Source organism: Xiphias gladius, chromosome 14, assembly GCF_016859285.1.
Source record: "Xiphias gladius isolate SHS-SW01 ecotype Sanya breed wild chromosome 14, ASM1685928v1, whole genome shotgun sequence".
Lineage (NCBI taxonomy): Eukaryota > Metazoa > Chordata > Actinopteri > Istiophoriformes > Xiphiidae > Xiphias > Xiphias gladius.
The window spans coordinates 19712172-19727708 of NC_053413.1; the positions used below are offsets into that span (position 1 = coordinate 19712172).

General features: G+C 38.4%; 1 protein-coding gene across 2 annotated transcripts; it reads right to left on the minus strand.

The window, feature by feature from the left end:
• Positions 1-3213: 3213 nt before the first annotated feature.
• Positions 3214-15090, minus strand: e2f5 (E2F transcription factor 5). Of its 2 annotated transcripts, none has more exons than XM_040142733.1 (9): positions 14991-15090; positions 14760-14895; positions 11942-12051; positions 11429-11590; positions 10748-10856; positions 9289-9613; positions 5737-5868; positions 5451-5489; positions 3214-4523 (listed from the first exon to the last, which is right to left on the minus strand). In XM_040142733.1, exons 2-9 carry the CDS (start codon positions 14886-14888, stop codon positions 4447-4449), a joined length of 1083 nt encoding a protein of 360 aa, XP_039998667.1. In that variant the 5' UTR covers positions 14889-14895; positions 14991-15090; the 3' UTR covers positions 3214-4446. The 2 variants fall into 2 exon arrangements, with proteins under 2 accessions (XP_039998667.1, XP_039998668.1); XM_040142734.1 differs by having other exon boundaries at positions 14760-14909; positions 14991-15038.
• Positions 15091-15537: the final 447 nt, after the last annotated feature.

A 15537-nucleotide genomic window follows, 5' to 3' on the forward strand; every position in this document is an offset into this window, starting at 1 on the left:
AATGGATGAAAAATGAATTTGTCTTTTATGTCTGGTTGGACTTTATAGCCTGCTCCTTAAAAAAAACAAACATATATTTTAATAACTTTTTTAATAGTTAATATGCCCATAAACTATTTGAAATTTTTATTTTAAATGAAATAACAATGAAAAGAAAAATGTCTACAGAATCGCAGCTGGCCCTTGCTGGGTAGCTCACAAGCTCAAATTTGGCTGTTTATATTTTTATTCCAATCGACAAAACGTCAGCTTTTTCTCCAGAAATCCACAAGAAACATTAACAATTGGACAACACGATGTCCGAAGTACAAAGTGTGAAAGTTGATAGTGGATCCAGTATGTACTGCACAGGGTAACAAGACGAGGCTCTGTGAGGCTGTATTGGGAACAGCTGGTGTGCTTTGAGCTAAATGCTAAGAGTATGCTAATATGCTGACTTTTATCAGGTAATGTTACTGTGTTAGCATGCTAACAAGCACTAAACAGAAAAGTGCAGCTGAGGCTGAGGGACATGTCATTAGGTTTGCAGGTATTTTGATAAAAACTAGAGTATTGGACAAATTAAAATTGTGACCCTGTGGTGGCACTAGAAGAAAAGTCCGGCTCACCAAAGCTATTGTGATTCGTCCTGAAAGGGGCATGAATGTCTGTACCAGATTTCATGGCAATCCATCCAATAGGTGTTGAAATATTTCAGTCAAGACCAAAGTGTTGGACCAGCAGACTGAAGAGCCACGCTTTTACTTCGTTAGGCCTAAACTGATCTTTTAAACTTGTTCTACGGAAAAAACTTCCACGGAACCAAAAATGGGCTTTTGCACAATGGCTCACAAGCTACAGGTGAGCTAATGGATGATCCTCTGTGATTTCACAAGGAACATTTAACTCACACACTATACAAAGTACAAATAAGATTAACACTTGAACTTGATACTACTCCGTGAAACACAATACAAATTGAAGAGAGGAAGAAAAAACAAGTAGAACGAAGAAAAACAAGATTAGTGAGCTGGACCTTTGCTCTTTTGGAAAGCACAACTCCGTAACTGCAATTTGTTTGAAATAAAGCCCTTGCTTGTTTTAACTGTAATTAACTAGAGTAAATCTTCCCAATCCACTTGATGTTACACATCTGCACAAGCCACAGTAAAAAACAATTACACTTCGGCACAGTAAGCCAGATGGACTGCACATGGTGGCACCACTGGGAAGAAGTGAGGATGAAGTGATTTTAGATCTCTAACCCTGTTTCACCTGAACTATGGAGTCACTGATCGTGCATTTGATCTCTCACAGCAGCGCAGCACAAAAATACCGTGTAGGCCGTGTACATACTTTATGCAGCCTTAATGGGCCCCTTCCTCTTTGAATAGATCCATTGTCACGAATGAGTAAATGACTGAATCAGAAAGTACACACATGCAGCTGTAGTGGTTATGAGGTGTTAACAGTGCTTTTAAGAAAGTCTGCACAATCTGAAATCTCCACATTTCAGCCTCTTTTCTCAACGTACTGCAATAACTCTGTGAAGCTTCACAAGGGAGTGTTAGAATATTATAGTATATTACGTTTGTCTCTGTTTTTCTATGCTCAGAACGAAAGAAAAAGGTGGAAAACCATCGAGCTCTGGCCCCGACACTGAGAAAGGCTTACTGTATTACTGTATATCATAATAAAAGATAGATTTGCAGAAGAAACCCTTGCTAGTCCAGTCTGTTGCAAGATAGAAGTGGCATAATAAAACTTGAGAAGATAAAAAAAGCACCATCCTAATATACACAAAAAGGAGTTTTGAAGGAGTTCTGGTGCTATTGTGTTACACTATACAACAAATGGCTTGTCCCAGTACACACAATCGCGGTATCTGTGCGTAGTTAAGTGCTTACCTCTCTGATGCATTTCCAGTAATTGCCACAGTGCCTGTCAAGACCACACGTGTGGTGGTTTATCGGAGCTCACTGGGACGCACGATTCATAAGGAATATCCAGTGACTCACACAAATACAAATAATGTGCATGACACAACCGAGCTCAGATGATTTGTTTGCGCAAATTAGTGGAACCAAACACGGAGTTTAACAGTAGCAATCAGATGACAATTAAAAAGAAAAAAAAAAGAAAAAAAAAACATTCAGAAGCAGAGAGGAAGAATACAGTTAATAAAGACGTTAAATGGCGTTATCTTTAAGCATGTAGGTCACAAAAGACGTGATAACTGTCATTTTTGTCTGACAAAATTTTTTACAGATGGATTATATTTCACAAAACCTTTGATAAAGAGATAAAACGATATTTAATATTTAGCTTGAAAGTGTTAGACACGCCATATTATTCTTATTGGTCCCATCAAGTCAAACAGATTGTTAATAACTGGTAACGAGGTTCTGTTGTAACTGCTGTTTGGATATGAATAGTCACATTGAATCCAGTGCGTCATAATCTTCAGCTTCTTCCTGTCTGTTACTACATGTCGGCTCTTGAAAGCACACTAAAGTACTCAAGACTACAAGTGTGGGTATTAGGAAAAGACCATGACTTCTAATTAGAGGCCCTGTGCATGTTGGGTCCCGGGTACTATGATTTCCTGAAAATGAAAAGAAGAAGATTTTTTTTGCACTGGTGGTGGTGTTTTCAAAACATGCGCCAAATCCACATCCAGTGTGACTTGCCTCCCTTTTATGTGGGAAATTCACAGCTTTGTCATCTCCTGAATTCCTCAGAACAACTGAAACACACATTCACCTCATAGTTTTTCCTCTGGGCAGACAGCCAAGCTACACCAAAGATGGAAAAACAAGCTCATTGTTACAAATCCTATTTTGTCATTACAGATGTAACCTTTAACACTGCTTTAACCTGGAAAGAAAACTTTCTTGGTATCAATTTGTGTAGCTGCACAGAGAGGGAGGGCTGCACACATTCAAACATTTAACGGTACACTTGAAAGCCCAGTATTAGCACACACTGGACCTATTTAAGTAAAACAGGCTAGCGTTTTCCTTTACAAACCAGTTACATACATTTTTCCTTTTCTTCCTTTGTGACGCTTTATCAAGTCGTGCTGCAGATCATGTTCTGACACGTGCCGTTTCATGTGGAAACAATTTGACAGAGCCTTACCATCTGTTAACAGAACAAAACACTTTATTCCACCACAAAAAAAGGGAGGGGGGGGGGGTTCAAACTGAGGATCAGACTGCTAGATCCAGAGTGATAAAAACAGCCTTCTGTAAGGTTCAAGACAAACCTGACAAATCATAAACAAACAAGTCTTAACAGAAACTGAGTACGTGCTCATTGCCCATTTTTAAAATCAAACTATGATTATTATTATGATTACTTGGCGGAAAAGAAAAGTTCAGAAGTCGAGATTAAATCCATTTATTGAAAAAAAAACTTTTTTCAAAAAAAAAACCAAAGAATCGACAAAATGTAACAAAAACATGGCTTCTTATAATCGAAGAAAACTATAAATATACAAAAATGGTGCACAAGGCTCTTAATATTTATTATTTCAGATGAGATAAATGGCTACTTTACTTTCTAAATTACGATTAAAGCTTACAACCTGTTTCAGTTTCAACAAACTAGAACCAAGAATTGTTTTTTTTCTTACATTAAGTAAAAAATATTACTTATTCAGATACGTAACTGTAATTCTAAGAATCCATTTAAAACAAAAAGTCACAGGCCTAAAATGGCAGTGTCGCAATAGAAAAGAAAACTTTCTGGCATTTTTCCACTTGAGAACAAGGTTACAATACGTAACCATAACAGCCACTCATTAAATACAATATGTCATTTTATGAGATATAACTATGAAATTTGTTAGTGTTTTACACAATATGGTTTCCATGCAAACAAAGTGACTCACTTACCCTGAACTAGATCATCGTCATCAAAAAAACCCAATACTGAATGAGTTACTGTAAATATCACTAAGTAAAACACTGTCACAGTCCCAAATGTTGATAAAGGAAATAAATGTTGATACAGAAAATAAAGCAGTTGTCTTCAAGTCTCAGGTTTTCCACTGGATGTGGAAAAATAAAAATTTACATACAAACTTGCAGTAGGAGGCCAAAGGATTTATCCTGACTTTCTTCCAGTAAAGCACCTCATTTCTGTGGAATGTTGTAGATAACCACCCAGTAAACCATTAAGACCCAATGGAGACATAATGACTCCTCGCTATGTAAATATCTTGTGATAAATTCATTCAGGCACTTTGTTTTGTGTTGGCTGGGGGCAAATGGCCAGTATAGTAAATTGTATAGTCTGGTGCATGGCGGTGAAGTCTTAGGTTTGTAAAAAGTTTCTTAAGTTATATGAAAGGAATGTTAAAAGTATCGGCTGTGCAATTATGACAAAAAAAATGGGAAAAAGTAAGTTTGAAGTGTCTTTAGGGAGATTGTATAAGCGCACAGAAGAGCCCACTGTCAGCCATCAGTAATTGAGGATCTGCACGTCAAACAGGTCACACACTCCCTCGTTGTCGTCCAGGTTGAAGCTGTAATCTATACCTGTGTGGGGAGAGAGGAGCAACGACGACACTACTGTAAAACATAAATAAGACAAAGACAGACAGACCCAGGTACAGATTTTTAGCCAAGCTAGCAGCATAACCCTGGGGATGGCAACACTGCTCAGTCAGCCAGTTTTGTCTGTACTGAAACATCTCCATAACTGTTGGGTGGATTGCTGTGACATTTGGTTCGGATAGCCATGGTCAGAGAGGCAGTATACTCATGACTTTGCTGATCCCCTGACCTTCCCTGTAGCGCCACCAACAGGTTAAAGTTTTCACACATACTATGAAATATCTCAACAGCTTTTGAATGGATTACCATAACATTTTATAGTAACTTTGGTGATCCCCTGACTACTTCTTTAGCACCATCATCTGGTCAAAATTTTAATTTGTCTGTTTGTATTTATTCAATTTATGAATAAATACAAACAGCCTCAGCTGTACTTAGCATGCTAACATTTTTTAGTCGAGCCAAATGCAAACATGCTAACCTAAGATGCTGAACATGACAACCATAATGCCTGCTGAATATTAGTAATGTCATTGTGAGGGTGTTAGCATACAGGCAACACTATGCTTCAGTACAGCAACACAGAGCTGCTACTATGCTGTAGACTCTCAGTCTTGTTGGTTATCTGTTTAAAGAGGAAGTTAGCATCCCCTTAAAGTCTTGATTTTGCTGTCTAGTGGTTTTACTTGGCTGCAGTGGTGTACAGGCGGACTCCAGGACTTGAAGAGATCACTGCTGGGTTTGGTTACAGATGTAACAGAGCACATTTCCAACAACACCCAACAGTGATGCTGGGTGTAACAGAGGTGAAACAGGCTTGTTAGCCAGGTGTCTACGCTGTAATAGTGAATAAATAAAGATAGTTTTTCATTTTATGAAGTTAGTTATTCCTGGTCTTGAGATTCTTACCATCAGTAGACATTAGCTCATCAATCAGGTCAACAGCTCCTACAAGAGAAATAAAAACGTGTCTGTTTCACGGTAACTAGTCTAATAAAACATAGGTGTATTACTCAGCCTAGTCCTGAAGCTAGAAATTAAAACGCTGAATAAAAGCAAGCTTAGATCTTAAAGCCTTTACAGAACATAACTGAAACAAATGTGAAGCAAACATTAAGTTCCCCCCTTGGCCTCAGTGCTGGATTCAATTACAGAATACACTTTGTTCACACCTCCATCTCCCCCATCTCCTTACCTTCTCTGTCGTCCTTCATGTGGTCTCCAGTAGCGTTGAGCTTCAACAGGCTGCTCATGTCCAGCACAGACTGGAACACTGGGCCCACCAGGTCCATCTGCTGTTGCTCCAACACTGCCACTGGCTGACACTCTGCAGGGAACATGGCGTCCCTTTTAACAAATGAAATCTGCAACCCTACAGGGTTCAGTTGCCTGGACCTAAGACTATCAGAAGAAGACAGGTCACTATCCCAGAAACAGTGAAGCACTGGAGTCTGTTAAAAGAGTAGTTTCGATATTTTAGGATGAGAAGATTGATACTCTCTCATATCTGTCTGGTTGGTTAGCTTAACCATAAAGACTCCAGGAAGACACTGCACCCGTCCAAGAAACATAACCCTATAAATCCAAACTGTTAAATCACACAGTATGTTTGGTTTGATGATGTTTCAAACATTGTGTTATTTCACAGTAAAGATCCTAGAGTTTCACTTTGACAACAAAGACTCATCCCAGGAGGAAGTGGTTAGTCTTTCACACATACTGAAAGTTTCCTACACAAAAAATTTCTATTTTTAGCTTTTTCGGATGAGATAATGTGGGGACTCGGCGATGAGGTGTCATGTTTTACATCTATACAGTATTTGTCTTCCACATGATCTGTAACAGTGCTGCAAATCTGCCTGTTAATTTAATTTTTTATGCAAGTAGATAACAGTTCCCTTGTCTTTCATCCGTTCAATTTCTATCCCCAATGCGTTGCTTACAATCAAAACCTACTCACCACCTACTGTGGTGCAGTGATCACACCAGAGACTGCAATGCATCACCCTCTGCATCTCTATGTAAAACTGTTACAGTCAAGAACAGTGTGGCCTTTTGAAATGTGTCAGCCCAGGATGTTTTTGCTTTCTTCCAACTAGAGCTGTTGTGGAAGGTTTCAAAAAAATGTTACTTTAAATTATACTGCAGAGTACTGTACACAGAAGCAAGTGGACAGAACATTTACAAGTTAAGGTTGATGTAGGAAAAACCTTATGAGAGAGGGGGTTGTAAGCCTCCCTCATTCAATTTTATTACAGAGTGATACCATCTGTATCTGTACAGATACGGAGTATATGGATTTCAGGAAAATTAAGAATTTAGATATTTAAAATATTGTATTTACAAAGTTCAAACCTTATTTTCTGTCACAGCATTTGTCACTATGTCTGCTTTTATATCCACACGGTATGTTATCTTACGGTTATCCTTGTTAAGCAAATGAAAATTAAATGTTTTAGCCCATTTCTTTCAAACTGCATATACTTTATACTACCATTTTTTCAAAACACAGGTTTTGAGATTGATTTCTTATGGTCTGGGCCATTGGTTTGGGGTCATTTAACTGGACTATGAAAATCAGCTCCTGAGATTTTAAATATGCTTAAGACAGGTTAGCCATTGTAACTGACACAGTGCTTTTTTGCACCTTTGTGTCTGCTTTAAGTTATGTTATAGTCTCATAGTATTATGGATGGGAAGCAATGACTTTATGGAAACGTTACTTGTTCATCCATATCAGGGTGCTCTGACATCTGACATTGAGTCATCAACTGGTCAAGTAATAATGAACAAAATTCACATGATTCATTTCGTAATGCCAGTAATTTTTTCCCACTGTCCTCAGGGTTTGATTTACTGACAACGCACCACAAAAATGCATGGGACTGTTCCTGAATACAGACAAAACACACAGAGTTTTAAAAACCAACTGTCTGTAATTGCATTATACTGCACATAGATAGATATAGATAGATATATAGATATATAGATAGATAGATAGATAGATAGATAGATAGATAGATAGATAGATAGATAGATAGATAGATAGATTTCAGTTCTTACAGACACTTTAGGCTTGTGATATTATCAGTCTCATTGATGCAACTGTGAGCTGTTTCCTAACACTTCTAGCAGCTCTTGGTTATGCGCACCCACCCTGGTGTTTCCACTTAATCTTGCTGATAACCCTTCCAGTTTGGGTCCAGGAGGCAGACACCGTCTCCACGTTTCAGAGTAGGCTTAAAACCTTCCTTTTTGATAAAGTTTACAGTTAGGGCTTGAACCATCCCCTAGTTATGCTGCTATAGGCCTAGACTGCCGGGGGACTTCCCATGATGCACTGAGATCCTCTCTCCTCCTCTCCCTCTACATCCTTACGCATTCATATCCCATCAATGCTTTTTACTAACTTGGCTTTTTCTCTCCTGTAGTTTTGTGCTTTCTCATCTCTCTCCTCTTGTCGCCCTCTGCAGGTATTTCTGCCTCTGAAGCTGCAGAGTCTGGATCTGTGACTGCAAACCACCTACTGCCCCCATAATCCTGCTCAACACCCACTACTACAATCATTATCATTATTATTATTGTATGGAGTCTGATTATTATTATTATTTGTAGTCTTATTCTTAGCCCTATTATTATAATTACTAGTTGTAATATTAGTCTCAATATTATTATACATCTTTATGTGGAAGCTGTATTTCTCTCTCTCTCTCTGTAACTATAACTATAAAGTAACTATAAAGACTAAGGTCTAGACGTGCTCTATATGAAAAGTGCTCTGAGATAACTTCTGTTATGATTTGCCGCTATATAAATTGAATTGAATTGAATTGATTTGATTTGAAGTCCAGTGACGCTATGGTAGGAATTGCAAGAGGTCACTTACTACAATGTACCAACAAGAATGATAAAGGTATAACTTTGTCTCACCTTAAAAGTACCCTGCGAAGTTTTCGATCTCTACTACCTCTATGGAGCCATTTTTTCTAATGGGTCCCCATGCAATTTACATTCCTACCAGAGGTTTCACACTATACCAGTTATCTAAAAGTGGTGGTAATGTGTCAAGAGAAACAGCAATTCTCCAGCAAAGGCAGGGAAGGAGAATACTGGGAGCTAGTAAACATGAATGTACACAGTGCAGGGAAAAAAAAAAAAACCTGTGGCAGTGTACCACAAGTGTGTAGGTTGTTTAAAGTAAAAATGAAAGTGGCATCACTGTGGAAGTCCAACACCAATTGTGATATGACTCAAAACTAAGGTGACACTGACTAAAGGATTCACAGCTACAGTTGGGGGGGGGGTCATTAACATCTTATGATTCATGGGGTCGAGGATGTTATCTCTGCTAAATGATGATGGAAGATTTGTGAAAGGAAAAGGCAACTGCCCCAGGGTGATAGTACTTTGGAGTTATTATAAAGTTAGCTTCTCTGTATAGGCCACTGTTTATTCAATGTTAGACATACTTTTCAGACAGAAAAGGTGAACTCCAAAATTTTATTAAGTTTTAGAAGCTACTGAAGCTGTGAGTGGCTTTAAAAAAAATGTTTTTGTTATTATGTTTAAAGCTTCAATAGTATAAAAATGTTTCTGTACAAAACAGTAACATCTGAGTGTTAAGTCAAGCTTTTTTCTTATAAAATTTGTTCACCACAGCCTAAGCAGAGTATTTATAAGTCAATAGAAATGATATGTGCTGGTTTGCTAGAGGAACTTGCTCAGATATCCAAGTCCCTGTCCTTACCCATCTGCACATCAGGAGGGGTGGACGATGGCGTCAGCACTTCATCCTGTTCTGGCAGCACCATCTGGTGGTCTAAGCAGTGGGAGTCCTGGCTGCAGTAGGAGGTGGTGGTGTTCGAGGTGGAGCACACGGACATCAAGAGTGGGCACCTCTGCAGGCTGGCAGGGGTGCTGGGTGGAGTCGGCATCGGACAGATGTCATCTGTGGGCGGCACAGGGAAGACCACAGGTATTGTGGAGTCTAAGTCTCTGTTGATGAGCATGACTTGGATGGGAGCCGAGTGGCTGCGTAGGTTCACCTGGTACCTCTTCTGACCACTCTGGCCCTGTGGAGCAGCAACATGTTGATAAGCTTATGATCATGAAAGCAACTATAATAGGTATTTTTTTTTTACATAATGGATCACATCACTATGTGTATGTGAAAGAGGTCACTTGTAGTGACGAACCCACAGAGAATTATCACACGATTCTGCAGCTTCCCTCAGCTCTGCGGAGCATTTTAGTGCCTTTTAGCTCAGTGTTTAGGTTTTCCAGCCCGCAACTTGACTGTTTTGGTTCACTCTCACCGCTCTTATAGCATCATTTTCTGCCACAGCGGTCACCTGTTTTCAGCAAAAAAGCCACTGTACACTACCTACTCAGCACCAAATGACAGGCAAAGTTAGTTACTGGCTGGTGAACAGACTCGAGCATTTAGAAAGCAAAGATATTTCCCACAGGAGTTAGAGGAAACCAAAAAACGAGCTAAAAGGGAAGCGAATATTGGACTTGCATTCATTAGGTAGCTAGAAACAAAACTCCTAATTAATACTAATGTTACTCCATATCTTCTGGATCTAGATGTGTGAATGGGCAACTTCTTGCTAATTTCGCCTTGACAACTGAAATGGTGATAATTTGTAAGAGCTTGTTTTCTGCTGCCCACAAAGGGCCAAAAAAGATCAGCTATTGCAGTGTTAATTTCTTTACAGCAAACAACAGTAGTCATTTATACTAGTATTAATGTTTAATGTTTACTGTGTGAACGTAAGCTAAAGTACAGCACTTGTGGAGCATCTCACTCAAGGGATCCTAAGCAGGTATCACATTGAGATGAACTTGGCATTTGTAAAGTTTGAAAATAGTCTCCCTAATCATTACACTGTACTGTTACACAAGGTTTTGTGTCAGTTAATGACGCAATGTGGTCAGTGTACAGCAAAGACGTGCCAGCGTGTGCAGAATAACCAGCCAAACATGTTGAGGACCCTGCACATCATTAGCTAGTTTGTTTTTTATTTCCAGTTTGATGTCACACACTAAAAGAAACTAATCATCGCACTAGCCTGCTTTTAGAAGAGGAAAAAATATGGTGAATTATCGTTTTGCTGTCGACTACTAACATTAACTTAGTGCAGAACAAAATTCCATGTGTCCAAATCAATGAAAAAAAGCTTTTAAGAAGCAAGCAACCAAACCATTTCAGGTAGTGGCACCTCCAGCTGCGTCCCAGCAGGAGCCACAACAGCAAGAAGAGTGTCCCCGCTGAAGGCACTGCAGATGTCTTCATGTGTCACAAATTTATAAGTGGAGAAGTGTTAAGGAAACAGGAACAGGATTACCTATGGGAGGAAAATGGAGACAATAAACTGGAAAAACAAGACTGCGAGCATTGTGCATGTCAGGATTAGCCTGGCTGTGATTTCATAAGACACTGACAATAGCAGCTATATCTATAATCCTCCCTTTATGGCATTTTCTCTGTTCAATAAGCAAGCACTGTTAAAAGGATTAAGAAGGGATTTTTTTCCCACTGAAATGAATAAATGGAGCCCAAAGAGGATTTGAATTACTAACTGTAAAGAGAGACAAACAGAATCAAGAGTACAAAGTACACCAAGTGACATTTCACTCGAATGACATCAAACATTAAGCCTCAGTAGTAGATGTTTTAAACCCTTAATGTTATCAGTAAAACAGTAAGTTGCTTTTAAGGTTATGTTTCAAAGTAGGAATTGGGGTGTTTTAACTTGCCTTAATGAGAAATGAAATTTAGCACAAATGTTAGCACACACATCCTTTTCTGTTCTATTGAGTACAAAAACTGAGTGAAGAAAACTCTGACACAATTTGAATTAAATAAAAGCAAACAAGGATATGTGCTGGTGATGGGATCGTGGTTAAGGTGCTTGATGTTCTCCTCCAGCCAGGCCTTCTGGTTGTCTAGCTCTTTCTCTTGGGCCTCTAGCTCAGAGATCTGTGCCTTCAAAACTTTTACCTGCTCCAGCACCTCTTGAGTTTGGCTGCCTGTGTTCTCACCCCTGGACACAAGGAAGATAAAAGATGAGACATAAACAGCAGTTGAATACTGGTATTTTTTCGTCATTTGTAGTCAATATTTGTTCTCTACCAGCAATTTTGGCAGGCTTAGAGGCACCTTAAGCAGTTCTTTTCCAATGCAAAGAATCAAAGTGGCTTTTAACATGGCAAAATGTTTGAAATCATTAGCTGCTGTGGCAAGAAGATGCTACTTTTCATGTACAATAGTATGTTAAGTACTCTAAAATTTTCACATCAAGAACATTCAGAAGTTACAAGATATTAAGGATGATGAAAAAAAAAATTAATTTGATTTTAACATACGAAAATGGCAAAAACTCATGTTTTCAAACCTCCACTGGATAATATTCTTGTTTTTCTTCTCAATCAGCCCCACACCTTCCAGTACATTAGTGATGTCATATATCCTCCTCTTCTGCTTCACTGCCAAACTGTCTGCAGCCTGTTAATTCAGAGAGACATTTCCATAGAGGGTCTTACTCGGTGGTAGATTAATGTGAATCCTCCTTGACAAGGAACATCACAGACATTTTAACAGGCATTAGCTGAAAAGATTAAATTTATGCAGACAACACTTCACAAAATTAAAAAAACAGAGACTTGAGCAACGTCAACAAATGAACACTGTGGGAAATTAAACTGCAGAAAAAAAAAAAAAAAAGCAAATCAAACCCCTTGGCAGAATCGACAGTTATACAATAGCAGAGGAAGGAGGAGGAGGGAAACGGTCTGAGGAGCCTGCTGTGTAAACATTATCCAACCTTGGCGCGCAAGAAGAGAGGGAAACTACTTATCACTGTGAAGAAAAGAAAGTAGATTTGTAGAAGACACCTAAGGTAGGTCTGGCAAAGATACATCCACCTGTCAAAATACAAAGGCTGCTAGGTACAGGGTTCAACACATATTTGAGGGAAAGAGAGTAAAAAATGTCACCATTTACTCTCAATCTCTAGATGTTAAAAGTAGGCAATAGCAAAAAGCCACAAGAAAACAGAATAATTTGAGAGATGGCAGATAGAAACTTTCAAAGAAACATGCTTGTTGCCACATCTCACTGGCATTAGGACTGCAACTAACGACTATTTCATTATCAGTGAATCTGACGATTATCCTCTCACTTAACTGTGAAAACTGTGAAAAATGCCTATCCCAGTTTCTTATAGTCCAAGGTGACATCTTCAAATGTCTTGTTTTGTCCTACCAGCAGTCCAAAACCCAAAGATATTCAGTTTACTATGATATAAAATAGAGAAAAGAAAAAAACTATTTCCAGAAGCTGGAACCAGAAATTTTTGTTATTTTTCCTTTTGAAAAAAAAAAAAAAAAAAAAAAAAAAAGGACTCAAAACAATTAATCACTTGTTGTTTTAACTGACTAATTGTTGCAGCTCAAACTGGCTTGCTGATTTAAGAGGGGATTGTGCTACACTGGACCCCCAGAGGGTCACAACATAAATCTGATGGGTCGTAAAACATTATCAGGATAGGAAAGCAGAAGAAAAAAAAAAAAGTCTGCTCCACAAAATTAAATGTCATCTTTTTCAGATATTCCTCCTTTTTTTTTTTTTTTTTTTTAGGGCCCTAAAATAAAAAATAACAACGCATCACTCCTTGGTTGCGGTGGTCATAACCGATAGACATAAGCAACTCCTAACTATGTCCGCTCGCGGACATTGTTTTGTTTTAAGGTGTTACAGCCAGACTAGTGTCAAAATGTCAACAGAGATGGTTTAACGTGTTGCTTCCCCAGATGCCCCCAGCAGACCTCCACGTCTTCAAAAGAGGTTAAAAGGGAGTCTGTGATAAAATTAGTAATTAAATTTCACTCCTTTTTAATTAAGCTAATTCTACTATATGTAGTCCTGTACTCAGTATAATTAACTCAAAACGGTCTTTAATGGGATTCACAAATTTAGGTTTGTTTTGTTTGTTTTCTGTATATTTATAGAAGAGGAGATCAGTAGTCCAAGAAACAAAATTTTTGGAACCCATAGCCTCAGTTCTAATGTACAGTATAAACTGGTTTATTGTCATTTGACTGCAAACTGGTAGCTACAAACATCCTCTTAAAAAAAAATAATACAGTTTTTGCTACTTGTGGGTTGGTTTTTCCAGTGCTGCAAGACGTATACAGACACTTAACCTAAGTAAAAGTCCTATTACATTAGTTTTAAAAATCAGTCATGCATTTGAAATTCCACTTAAATGAAAGTACAGTATTAACAGCAAAATGTACTTAATGTATCAAAAGTAAAATACTTGTTAGATAGACAAATGTCCCCTGTGACTGAGATATGATGATATAAGACATCAGATAATCAATGGTGACGCATCAATTCATAAATAGAAGTTTACTGTTGTAGCTGCTGGAGGTGGAGCTAGTTTTAACTACTCTTTATATAGTGTGGTAGTTTAGTCCAGAGGTGACGGGTCCCTTTAAAGGGTCGTAACATAAATCTGAGGGGTTGTGAGATGATTAATGTGAGAGGATAGGAGAGAAAAAACAAAACAAACAAAGTTTTAATACTCAATCTGTATTAATTTTGGTGCGCTCTGTCTAATCTTTGCTTTTTTTGCTCCACGTTGGAGAGTTTTGCCTTTCTGTGCCTAGAACAGTTAATTGAATGAAACCCTGTGTGAAGTTTAGAAGGGACACAAAGGGGTCACAAGCCAAAACTGTTGGGATTGACTGCTTCTGTCTTTAACAAGGCAAGCTTAATATATGTTTTTATAATGTAAAATTTCGATCTGAAAAATAACTACAGCTGTCAGATACACGCAATGGAGTAAAAGGTGCAGTATTTCTCTGTGAAATGTACTGCGAGTAGAAGTATGAAATCGCACACAATGAAGATACTCACGTTAAATACAAGTACCTCAAAACTGTACTTACGTATAGTGCTAGATAATTTGTACTTTGTTACTTTCCACCACTGAATATTACTGAACCCACAGACGAGGAGGCCTGGTTAATGGCGGCTAGCTAGTCCACCTGTTAAAACACATGAACGCACCTGACCGGCCCCGTTTGGGACTGACAGCTCTTTGTTCACGGAAGGTGGCACTAGAAAAACCCCGACTCAACGCCCCCCCCAAATAAAAAACAACCCTCAACCAACATCACTGAGCCTGCCGTCGCCGTTTCACTGACCACTTTCAAATCAAGGACGCCATCCTTAGCTTCTTGCAGCAGACTGACAAACTTCATTGTTAGGAGCCCCAAACTTTTCTCGTGTCGACTCGGTGTCGAGCGTACGGTCTCCGTCGTCTCAAACTCCATCTTCTTTCTATAAAGTAAAGTCTAACTTATATATATATATATTTTAATTGTGTTTAACTACAAATAACGAACATTTCTTTCCATTCAGACACCGTCTGTTACCTCAACGGGACGACGACAGGTACCTGCGGGGTTTTTAAATGAACGGACGTTACGTTATGTTACAGTTGCCACGGCAACCCTTGACCCGCTCTGTCAAGCGCTCCCCGTTGGTGAAGCCCCGCCTCAGCGCGAAGTTGATCCCGCCCTCCTCTTTTTCAACCTCGCACACCACATCAACTGACACTGATCAATCGCTTCCAAATCTCAAGTTGTATAGAAGCCCATGTTGGCCAAGAAAAAAATAAAAATTAAAAAAAAGAAAGACATATATGCACGATAAATAATAATGATAATAATATAAATCCAGAAAATTTTAAAATAAACTAAATAAAAATACTTGAGTATGATGAGTTGCTACGTCAAAATGTTGATTTAGTAAGTCAATTCAACTTGCTAGGGAAACATAAGATATTAAGTTAAACTTAAAACAGTAAAACTATGAGATTCAAGTCGAAATGGTGACTTACCTAATCAAAATGATAATATATTGAGTAAAATTTTTATACCAAATCAAAAATTTTACTTTAAAAAAAAAAAAAAAATTAAA

Bases quoted from the DNA above. Each gene is read 5' to 3' on its own strand.
- e2f5 (XM_040142733.1), bottom strand. From the start codon at position 14,888: ATGGAGTTTGAGACGACGGAGACCGTACGCTCGACACCGAGTCGACAC. The intron at 10,857-11,428 runs ATATCCTTGTTT...ACACTTCTCCAC, and splicing joins CACGATCCCATCACCAGCAC to TTATAAATTTGTGACACATG. The intron at 4,524-5,450 runs GTAAGAATCTCA...CTCCCCACACAG, and splicing joins TGAGCTAATGTCTACTGATG to GTATAGATTACAGCTTCAAC.